Raw genomic sequence first — 12,492 nt, forward strand, 5'->3', positions numbered from 1 at the left:
AAGAACACACCAACCTTCTCGTTGCTCTGGGGGATGTAAGGGGGTTGATGCAGAACACAATGACGTGATGGGGAGAGAGAGAACGGGGAAACAGAGAGTAAAAACGTCCAGCTCAAAGCCTCACACACACCGCATACACACAGTCACACAAATGTACACACGCACATTCATACTGTTCTTCACAGAACCACAGAACCCACTTAAAATGTAGGATCAGGAACATCAAACTCAGGGGCTTAAGAGCTTAGAAATGTGAGTCTAGAACCCCTAAATCCAGTCGCCCTTACCCCAGTCGAGAACCTAGAACAGGGGTCTCAAACTCCTGGAGGGCCACACTGGCTGTTGGTTTGCATTATGTTGTTTTTTTGTGTCTCAGTTAGACCTGAGAAACCAAATGTATTCCCTAGCCAATCACTGTATTAAAGTGGAACTGACCGCATTTTAGGACCATGAAATCTGTTCATTTACATTTTTTTTCTTTTTTTTTCTGACAAGTGAGCACTTAGATGTGGTCATTTTCATGTTTTCATAAATTCTTAGAACTTTTAGGAATTGTGTATACTAAAGCATTTGTGAAAATTGTATAGCAATATAGAGTGGGAAAGCGGCAGTGCGTTTGGACAATTAATAGACACTGCAGTGAATAAAACCTAATAAAAACATCTGTCTGGTCCAGGACCGGAGTCTACGGAGACCGGAGCGACATAGCGAATCAGAGCTACAGTAGACCTATATGCAAACAAACCATTTGCCACAAGGGCCTGCCATCATTCACTTTGAACTGGACTGTGCGTTTACAGGCAGTTGCAACAGCCACAAAAAAGCCACAAAATAAGCCACAAAATACACGTGAATGGATTTCTGCAAATATGTAGCTAAATACCACGGGAGTCCTCTTAACTTTGGGAACTTTACTGTCCTACTGATCAAACAACCATAAAAGGTAGGCTATCTTTCCCTATATGCACATCAACAACGACAAGATCAACAACTAATGCTAGCCAGAGCAAGATGAGCTAAAATCTAATGAAAGAACATTAGATAAACCATCTCAAACTTTCAGCTAGTTGGCCATCAAAATTGCACTAATAAACAACGGGGAATAGCCTGCTCGTCCTTCTGCATCTTGCCTGCCCATGCATGCGGTGTTGTCCCAACCAAGCACCCACGCTAACTGGCTAAAGTTGGCTAGCTTGCTATCTAGCTACTACCAGACAGAAATGAGAGAACACCTCACTGACCATTTTACTCACCCCAGCAGAGCTGGTTATCTAGAGCGTTCGTGACTAAATATGACTTTTTTTGCCTACGTTTACTGACACCGGTCCTATTCACATGAATAGATACGCTAGCATATTAGCCACGTTATGACTGACTTGTGATCATTGCCCTTGCTAGTTTGATTGTATTGACATTCCTAGCCTTAGTGTCACGTTCTGACCTTAGTTCTTTTTTTATGTCTTTATTTTAGTTGGTCAGGGCGTGAGTTGGGGTGGGCATTCTATGTTGTTTTTCTATGTATTGTTCTGTTGTTATATTTCTATGTGTTTGGCCTAGTAGGGTTCTCAATCAGAGGCAGGTGTCAGTCGTTGTCTCTGATTGTGAGCCATATTTAGGTAGCCTGTTTTCTATTGTGTTTTGTGGGTGGTTGTTTCCTGTGTTAGTGTTTGCACCATACGGGACTGCACATTGGTCCGATCCTTGCTACTCCTCCTCAGACGAAGAGGAAATCCGTTACACTTAGTTATATTTGTCAATTTTTGTTCAAAATATTGAGTCATTGAAATTAAACTGTGCATCCCAAATGGTGGCAGCACACAATGTACCAGGCCAGCTGTGATTTACAACCGGATAGCAATATTTTTGGGACTATCAAGTAATGTATTGTGAATTATATTAATCATGCATTGAACTGCATCCATCTATTCTGCCAACAATGTCTTAGTATACGTCATGGAATGTTGAGTCACATAGAACCTATTTTTAAAACCTCTTATAAAGTTGGTTTTGTAGCATAAACTGGGAATTGTCTGTTTGTTTCATATCTGCAAAGTAGTTAAAATACGGTCAGTTCCACTTTAAAATGCAAGAGAAAAACAAACTCTCAGTCACTCTGGCCCTCAATTTAGAAACATATGAAGAGGGATGGGACAATTGTGATGTCATACTGTAGCAAAGACCCTGGAACTGCTCATTGGCCCCAATGCAGTATGACATCACTGGCCAATTCCTTTTTGTCTAATTCCATTCAGTGGCAGTTATTACAAAAAACAGCACCTTGATGCAGCACCTGTAAAACCCAGTTTAGTCTGGAACGTTATCAATCTTAGGTCACCAACTGGTGTTTCACTTGGTGGATAGGTTTGGTTTGGTTAGTGGATGCAAATAGGAAGAAAATAAATAACAAAAAAACATGTAGATAAACTAGGACTTAACACCACTTAATACATTGTATAATGGTGACAGCTGTTTCAGCTGTGTGACAGGTGTGTGTGTTATAATGCACGTGTGTGTTTGTGTGTGTGTTCTTATACCCGTGGTAAGTTCCTACCTCGTACATACAGGTTGGCCGGGGAAGAGTAGCGCACTCCCTGAGAGTTAGTGGCCACACACTCATACTTTCCCTGGTCTAACTCCTCACTGTTCTCTATCTGGAGGGCACCTGAGAGAGGGAGAAAGAGAGAGATGGGGGAGAATGAAAGAAAAAGTGAGAGAGAGGATAAGCGAGAGAGAGCGAGAGAGAGGGGGAGAGAGAGCGAGAATAAAAAGAGCCATTGCTATGGGTTAATTAATGATACATTCATAAATCAAATCTATATTTACTCATCATTAAACTGATTAAAACGGATACAAGAGAGATTTTCCATTACTGGTTCCTTTCTGCCATGAAAAATCTATGTTCCCACAGCCAGCTTAATGGGATATATCTAGCTACACACAATAGGAGCCCCTGTAGCATAAATCTAGCTACACACAATAGGAGTCCCAAGACCATATAGCTAGCTACACACAATAGGAGTCCCTGGAGCATATGTGACCGACCGGCTCGATTCGGTCTTATGTAGCAATTATTTATTTATTTTTTACATTGGATAAAAGTAGAGACTCAGTGCTAGAAAATGGTCAATCATACACTACAGTTGAGGAACAATGGGAAAGTAATTCTGCTTTGGAAGTTGATAAACTTGTAACAGCACTTTTGCGAAAATGGCCCTTGAATGTTTTGCACCTACTGGAGAGCTCTTCTTTGTCTACACCCATTCAGCACCAATCACACCCTCTTAAGCCTTAGCCCCACCCATCTCTTTAAGGATTCATATGAGGCCATGTGCTAAACAGAGTGAGTAGTGCACTAAACAACCAAAGAGGCTGGTTTATACTACGTCTATCGACATGTCTATAGACAGTTGTCGTCATGACATTGAGAACATTCTATTGTCATCCAACATCAAACTTGTCGTTGTCATTATGAAAAAGTATAAACATAAAAACAACAGGCTGTATGACATCAGCAACCTGGTGGTCCAAAATAGCAAAACTGGTGTATTTTAACACCAATAAACCCATCCGTTTAAAAAACTATTTAGTATCTGTCAATCTATCAAACCAGGCAACTAAAAGCAACTTTCTAACCAATGTGTTGGTTCGTTTCTAGCTTGTTAGCTAGCTAGATAACATTAAGTTAGCTGGCTAGCCAGTTCAAATAATGACCATATCATATAGCTGACAACATCTTAACTTTAGCTAATTTTGTATTAATTATTACAGGAAAATAAACTCACAACAAGATCATTATTTACAAGTTAATGGTGAGTTAATCACAGAAAATAGCTTACGGTTGTGAGTGACAAAATTAAAGCAGGGCATTCTACCAGAGAATTTTTTTACTTGGACACTGTCTCGTTGGCCTAACGCTATATCCTAATTTGACTTTGGTGCAGGTCATGTTGTACCTCACATTACCGTCTCTGGTAAACACACACTATATCAAATAAAATCAATGTTTATTTGTAACATGCACAGGATAGAGAAGGTGTAAACATTACAGTGAAATGGTTACTTACATAGTGGAGTATTTTGTTTAGACATGTAGCTAGCTAAACAATGAACCATAATCCCAACTCATAACGTTATGACCCTACATGAATCTGCAAATAGCTAACGCTATCCAATTAGGTTCAATGTTAGCTAGCTAGCTAACATTGGGCTATAACTTGCAATGCAAATGGCTCTGAGATACAAATAATATTACGACACAGATCATACACATAACGTTAGCTAGCAAGCCAGCCAGCTAACGTTAGCTAGCTAGCTAACTCTACATTTTAACTTGCAATGAAAACAACTTTCTGACAAAATTAGAAACATATAATATCTGAAAATGTAGCTAGTTAGACTATCTTACCCATATACATGGGTGAACGCTTCTCTCTCTCTGTCACTGATGCCATGGTCGCCTTTAGTTTGAAGATGTAATCCGGAGACAAGTGTTTTATACAACAGCCTTCTGTGTGTTCTCTTTTCGACTCCCTCCGCATATTTGCAATCAAATGCCAGAATTTTCTCCATCTCCTTAGCTATTATAATCTGCTTCCACTGSACATTCCACTGATTTCAAATCTCGGTCCTCCAGAAAGTGGAGAGCAATAGGAGTCCCTGGAGCATATAGCTAGCGACACACAATAGGAGTCCCTGGAGCATATAGCTAGCAACACACAATAGGAGTCCCTGGAGCATATAGCTAGCGACACACACATAGGAGTCCTGGAGCATATGAGCTAAACGACACACAATAGGAGTCCCTGGAGCATATAGCTAGCTACACACAATAGGGTCCCTGGAGCATTGCTAGCGACACACAATAGGAGTCCCTGGAGCAATATCATAGCTACACACAATAGGAGTCCCTGGAGCATCTAAGCTACGACACACAATAGGAGTCCCTGGAGCATATTTAGCTTAAGCTAACACACAATAGGAGTCCCTGGAGCATATAGCTAACGACACACAATAGGAGTCCCTGGAGCATATAGCTAACGACACACAATAGGAGTCCCTGGAGCAAATAGCTAGCGACACACAATAGGAGTCCCTGGAGCATATAACTTGAAATCCCCATTCTACCTTCTCTCCATCTCTCTTTCTCTGCACACTTCACTGTACATTATTATCTCAGTCTCCTAAAGCACGTTATTATCATGGCACATTGTTATTATTCTTCCAGTCATTTTCACCTTGAGCATATTCTGCTGAAAGCCCTTCACAACGTTTACAAGGCCCATATAACAAACTGGGTGAATTTGAAATGGGGTCAGGGGCAGAACCACACACAAGTGTTCACACAAAAAAATATATGCAAGACTGAACGCACACACACACACACACACACACCTTATCAGAAACAGTTGTTTGACATGGAGCCAGCAGAGGGACCACAACGGCAGGGGATTACACCCATCTACCGCACAGCAGGGAAATGAAACAAAACACACACACACACACACACAGCGGCTTTCAGACTCCCCCTGGCTTATAGCAGTGTGATAGAAAAGCGTACTACAGAACATGACAAAAGCAGAGTGTGGATTTGGTAGGGGGGTATTTCTGTATAAGACCTGTGACTGTGTATCAGTGTATAGAGACAGAGATAACAATGATCACAATGAGTCACTGAGACAGCTGTAGATATGCAGCTCAACACAACTCAAGAGGAACAACATATCAAATGCATCCTTTTTTGGTTGCCAGTGGAGCTTGTTGCTATGAACATGTCTAACGAATGTACCAGTCCCTGTTTCAAGAGTCTGTCTGGCGTAAGTGGGAGCCTGCTATGTTTGCAAGTATGTTTGTCCCTCAGGAGTCTACAGACAAAGATACATACACTGAGTATAAAAAACATTAAGAACACCTGCACTTTCCATGACAAATAGACTGAACAGGTGAATCCAGGTGAAAGCTATGATCGTTTATTGATGTGACTTGTTAAATCCACTTCAATCAGTGTAGATGAAGTGGAGAAGACGGGTTAAAGAAGGATTTTTAAGCCTTGAGACAATTGAGACATGGATTGTGTATGTGTGCCATTCAGAGGATGAATGGGCAAGACAAAAGATTTAAGTGCCTTTGAACAGGGTATGGTAGTAGGTGCCAGGCGCACTGGTTTGTGTGAAGAACTGCAACACTGCTGGGTTTTTCCCGCTCAACAGTTTCCTGTGTGTGTCAAGAATGGTCCACTACCCACAGGACATGCAGCCAACTTGACACAACTGTGGGACGTATTGGAGTCAACATGGGCCAGCATCCCTGTGGAACGATTTTGACACTTTGCACAGTCCATGCCACAACAAATTGAGTCTGGTCTGAAGGCAAAAGGGTGAGGGGTGCAACTCAAAAGGTGTTCTTAATATGGTATAGAGAGAAAAAGAGAGACTGAGCAGGGAAGGTGAGATTGATCCAGGCGCTGTATTTAATGAGAGACATGCCCAAACTAGACTGTAGTTTACGTAATGAGAGTGGGCTGTCTGTGTGTTTATGTGTGTATGGTGTGTGAGAGACACAGACACAGACAGACAGACGGACGGACGGACGGACGGACGGACGGACGGACGGACGGACGGAGGGAGGGAGGGAGGGAGATTAATTCACAGGAGTATGGTATCTGCTCCTGGACAACAACTTATCTACAGAGGCTGAAGTTACAGCAATACTCTGGGAGGTATGGGAAGTTGTCTTGTTAGGGTGCGTGTGTGTGTTTATTGAGTCATCTCTGCCTCCACTGCAGCTGACATCTCTTTGCTTATCTCTTCTGCAGACACATGAAAGGCAAAAGAGGCAGAACCCCCCCGCCCCCATCCCCTCTCTGTCTCTTTCCCTCGCTCTCCTTTCCCCGTGGAACAGTGCAGAGCTAGGCGCAAAACAAGAACAACGTATCTGTGCAACAAGCAAGCACTGTTTTATAAGTGAAGGGGGAGGGAAAGACAGAGAGGGAGAGGGGGCGAGGGGGAGAGTAGAGAGAGAGAGGAAGGAGGTAGAGGAGAGAGAGAGAGAGAGAGGAGGGTAGAGCGAGAGAGGGGAGAGAGAGGAGGGTAGAGAGAGGAGGGTAGAGAGAGAGAGGAGAGAGAGAGAGGAAGATATGAGAGTAGAGAGAGAGGGGTAAAGAGAGAGGGGGAGGGAGGAGGCTAGAGAGAGAGAGGGATGGAAGTCAGTGGGTAGAGAGAGAGGGAGGATGAGAGAGAGAGAGGGGGGGTAGATAGAGAGATGGAGGGAGAAGGGTAGAAAGACAGAGGGAGAAGAGGGAGAGAGAGAGAGAGAGAGAGAGGGAGGGAGGATGAGAGAGAGAGAGACAGAGGGGGGTAGAGAGAGACAGGGGGGGGGGAGGATGGAAGGTAGAGAGAGAGAGGGAGGTAGGAGTGGTGTAGCGAGGGAGAGAGTTCCAAATTGAGCAGCAGGAGCTTTTGAAAAAAAATTGCTTCTCCAAATATTGACATTTACATGGTTTTTAGAGTGAGGTACATTGGGAAAAACAAAAGAAAACTGCAAGACTGAATGGGAGACAAAACAAGCAACACATTTAGAAGATAGGGCTTGTGAAAAAGTATCTATTTTTATAAAATTGTGCAGTTAGCTTAGCTATCTGGATTGTTTACCAGTTGCTAAGCAGTTGCTAGGGACTCTCCTAAAATAAGCTAGCTAGCCATACAAAAAAATAGCAAGTTAACAACACAGTAGAAAGACAAAAAAGGACAGAAGACAAAGGACATCAAAGTAAAACAGTTCTCTAAAGACACCAGTGACAATAATATAAGAAACAAGCTGTTTTGGAAAAGGTAGGCTTATATTACAACATTGTAGCCAACATCACCAGCAATTCTATGGAAATTGTTTACCCACCAGACATCCAGATGGAGAACGCTAGGTTTGATGATGGGACAGAACCATGAATGCCTGTTTGCAGATCTTACCAGTTGCAAAACAAGAGCAAATGTAATATTTAATATCAAAGGAGGGCAAATATGGAAATGGATTTTTTGCAACCATTTACCTTTCTCAAAAAAAAGAGGCATCAGCCAAGGATGTCAGATCAGCATTTTTGAAGAAGCTGACCAGAGCAACACGTATCAAACAGTCAACTTCTACAATAATGGAACTGTATTGATACAAGGCAATGAYTCAAGCCTCCAGGCTTTAGAGAATGTGTTTACTACCCTAAAAGTAGAAGCTGAACTCATCTCAGAAACTGAGGAAAAAGTAAAGGAGGGAGATGCTGGAGAAAAGCAGGCCCCAACACCTCAACAGCTTCTGTGACCCAGCAAGGAGCCCTCAGTGTCCCTCTACCTACCTAACCTGCAGCAGACAGTACCAATAACATTTCTACAACACCAAGAACACCTGCTATGCAACATTTCCACAACACTCTCTCTTTAGTTGAAGCAGACGTCATAGAACTCAGAGAGAACAAGCTTCAAGAGGATGACACTGTCCAGAAACTAAGAGCATCTACTGCTAAATTAGAAAGCAGTATTGACCAACTGAGTCAGACAAATGATGACCTCAGAGACCATCTGAGCACAACAAGAGAGGAGCTAGTGCAGAGAGAGGTACATTGACACCCTCAACTAGCAGCTAGTCATTATGTCCTCTGCATCTAGAGAACATGTCCACCAGCTTGGTACAACACAGGCAGAACCTGAGACCAACATAACCAGCATGGCCTCCACCACACAGCCTGATGACACTGCACCACCCTCCCAGTCTGCTCCAGCCCAGATCAGCCAACCAGCTTCCCTGTTTGCTCCAACACAGTCTGCTCCAGCCCAGGTCACCCTCCCAGTCTGCTCCAGCCCAGGTCACCCTCCCAGTCTGCTCCGCCCAGGTCCACCCTTCCCAGTCGCTCCAGCCCAGGTCACCCTCCCAGTCTGCTCCAGCCCACTCCAGGTCCACCTCCCAGCTCTTGCTCCAGCCCAGGTCAACCTCCCAGTCTGCCTCCACCCAGGCGACATTCACCCACAACTGCAATCCTTATCGATTCAAAAGGGAAGTTCTTGGTCCAGGAAAGATGATTCCCTAGACACAAGGTGTATAAGTTCTGGTGTCCTACAACTGAGAGTGCAATGCAGCTACTCAGTCAGACCAGGATTGACACCCTGACTACATCATCAACCACACTGACACAATACGACCTTCGCGCCAAGGTGAAAAATGTACTGGGGCATGAGAACACTGTGGGCACAGGCTGTGTTCCCAACAACCAATATAGTTGTGTCCAACCTCCTACCAAGAAAATACTTCCCAGGGCAGTTGATCAACCAAAATAAATCAACACAGATGACTGCCGGCTGTGCTCACTGTTCAACGTCAGAATGGCTCACCATGCCCACTCTGACATGCAAACACTTATACGACAATGTTACACCTTGATCAGGTCAGTGTCAGAACATTTGCTAAGGACCTAAAAGAGTGCAACACTTGGCAGGGGACCCACACACCCATCACCCCAGCAGCAGCGCCCCCCCCCCCCCCCCCCCCCCCCCCCCCACTCCCTTTCTGAAACAACAGTACCCCACCATCCCCAGGAGAGTAAAGCCAGACACGGCTTTTACAGCACAGCTCTACAAGACGGGCCCATACACAGCATTACAAGACCCGGCCCATCACAGCACAGCACTACTAGACCCGGCCCATCACAAACACAGCACTACTAGACCCGCCCATCCACAACACAGCACTACTAGACCCGGCACCCATCACCAACACAGCACTTACTAGACCCGGCCCATCACTACCAGCACTACTAGAACGCCGGCCAATCACAACACAGCACTAACTAGACCCGGCCCATCACAACACACATACTAGACCCGGCCCACATACACAGCACTACTACGACCCGGCCCATTCACTACACAGCACTGACTAGACCCGGCCCATCACAGCACAGCACTACTAGACCGGCCATCACAACACTACTAGACCCGGCCCATCACAGCACAGCACTACTAGACCCGGCCATCACAACACAGCACTACTAGACCCGGCCCATCACAGCACAGCACTACTAGACCCCGGCCCATCACAACACAGCAACTACTAGGACCCGGCCCATCACAACACACACTACTAGACCCGGCAAACCATCACAGCACAAACCACTACTAGACCCGGCCCATCACAACACAACACTTACTAAGACCCGGCCCATCACAGCACAGCACTACTAGACCCGGCCATCACAACACAACACTACTAGGACCCGGCCCATGCACAGCACAGCACTACTAGACCCGGCCCATCACAACACAGCACTACTAGACCCGGCCATCACAGCACAGCACTACTAGACCCGACCAGCACAACACAGCACTACTAGACCCGGCCCATCACAACACAGCACTACTAACCCGGCCCATCACAACACAGCACTACTAAGACCCGGCCCATCACTAACAGCACTACTAGACCCGGCCCATCATAAAACAGCACTACGTTTAGATCTTCTGTATCTTGTGCATTTGACAAATAAAACATCTAAATGATAGAGTGTGTTTACCAGAGACGGTAATTGAGAGAAAAACATGACCTGCACCAAACTTTTCAACTTTCATAGCAGAAATACTTCTCCTGTCCTCAATTTCTCTAGCTCTTGAGTCTTCGCTTTAATCCAATGCTAAAAAACACAATTTCAGATTCCGCTACATAGGACCGATTGAGCCGAATCGAGCTGGTCGGGTCCACATATTATACGATTATATGTTTAGATTCTTGCGCTCGTGACATTGCTGCGTCCTGATATTTCTTTTAATTTCCTTCGTAATCCTGTGTGTGATATTATTTTCGTAATTGAATCAGGTAATTACTGCCACTGTTTGGAGTTAGAAACACAGCATTTCGCTGACACCCGCGATTTACATTCTGCAAAACGATGTGTACGGTGACCATAACAATTTGGATTTGATAGAAATAAATACTGTAGTAAAAGAATGACTGTTAGTATATACATAGTAATTGAATGTAGTGTTTTGCAGATTGTAGTATTAGTTGAACCTAATGTTACTAAGCTAGGTAGGACTAGTGTTTCTGAACGTATAACCTGTAGGTATGTAGGACTGTGTTCTGAACGTATAACCTGTAGGTAGGTAGTAGGACTGTGTTCTGAACGTATAACCTGTAGGTAGGTAGGACTGTGTTCTTGAACGTATAACCTGTAGGTAGGTATGGACTGTTGTTCTGAACGTATAACCTGTAGGTAGGTAGGACTGTGTTCTGAACGTATAACCTGTAGGTAGGTAGAACTGTGTTCTGAACGGTATAAACCTGTAGGTAGGTAGGACTGTGTTCTGAACGATAACCGTAGGTAGGTAGGACTGTGTTCTGAACGTATAACCTGTAGCGTAGGTAGGACTGTGTTCTGAACGTATAACCTGTAGGTAGGTAGGACTGTGTTCTGAACTATAACCTGTAGGTAGGTAGGACTGTGTTCTGAACGTATAACCTGTAGGTAGGTAGGACTGTGTTCTGAACGTATAACCTGTAGGTAGGTAGGACTGGGTTCTGAACGCATAACCTGTAGGTAGGTAGGTCTTGTGTTCTTGAACGCATAACCTGTAGGTAGGTAGGACTGTGTTCTGAACGTAAACCTGTAGTAGGTAGGACTGGGTTTCTGAACGCATAACCTGTAGGTAGGTAGGACTGTGTGTCTGAACGCAATAACCTGTAAGGTAGGTAGGACTGTGTTCTGAACGTATAACCTGTAGGTAGGTAGGACTGTGTTCTGAAGGTATAACCTGTAGGTAGGTAGGACTGTGTTTCTGAACGTATAACCTGTAGGTATGTAGGAACTGTGTTCTGAACGTATAACCTGTAGGTTAGTAGGACTGTGTTCTGAACGTATAACCTTAGGTAGTAGACTGTGTTCGAACGTATAACTTTAGGTAGGTAGGACTGTGTTCTGAACGTATAACCTGTAGGTAGGTAGAACTGTGTTCTGAACGTATAAACCTGTAGGTAGGTTTGACTGTGGTTCTGAACGTATAACCTGTAGGTAGGTAGGAGACTGTGTTCTGGACGTATAACCTGTAGGTAGGTAGGACTGGTTCTGGACGCATAACTGTAGGTAGGTAGGACTGGGTTCTGAACGCAATAATCTGTAGGTATGTAGGACTGTGTTCTGAACGCTTAACCTGTAGGTAGGTAGGACTGTGTTCTGAACGTATAACCTGTAGGTAGGTAGGACTGTGTTCTGAACGCATAACCAGTAGGTAGGTAGAACTGTGTTCTGAACGTATAACCTGTAGATAGGTAGGACTGTGTTCTGAAACGTATAACCCTGTTAGGTAGGTAGGACTCTGTTCTGAACTATAACCTGTAGGTAGGTAGATAGGACTGTGTTCTGAACGTATAACCTGTAGGTAGGTAGAACTGTGTTCTGAACGTTTAACCTGTAGGTATGTAGGACTGTGTTCTGAACGTAAACCTGTAGGTAGGTAGGTTAGGACT

At 44.3% G+C, this 12,492-nt stretch overlaps 1 protein-coding gene across 1 annotated transcript in view; it reads right to left on the reverse strand.

The window, feature by feature from the left end:
• The window catches only part of LOC112071657 (receptor-type tyrosine-protein phosphatase S), a 107,530-nt gene that overhangs the window by 36,706 nt on the left and 58,332 nt on the right, over window positions 1-12,492 (reverse strand). Inside the window, exon 7 of the mRNA XM_070439468.1 lies at window positions 2,552-2,662. Coding sequence (XP_070295569.1) covers window positions 2,552-2,662 — 111 coding nt within the window. The remainder of the gene's footprint in view (window positions 1-2,551; window positions 2,663-12,492) is intronic.

The sequence above is a fragment of the Salvelinus sp. IW2-2015 genome, unplaced genomic scaffold (assembly GCF_002910315.2).
Source record: "Salvelinus sp. IW2-2015 unplaced genomic scaffold, ASM291031v2 Un_scaffold1675, whole genome shotgun sequence".
Taxonomy (NCBI): domain Eukaryota; kingdom Metazoa; phylum Chordata; class Actinopteri; order Salmoniformes; family Salmonidae; genus Salvelinus; species Salvelinus sp. IW2-2015.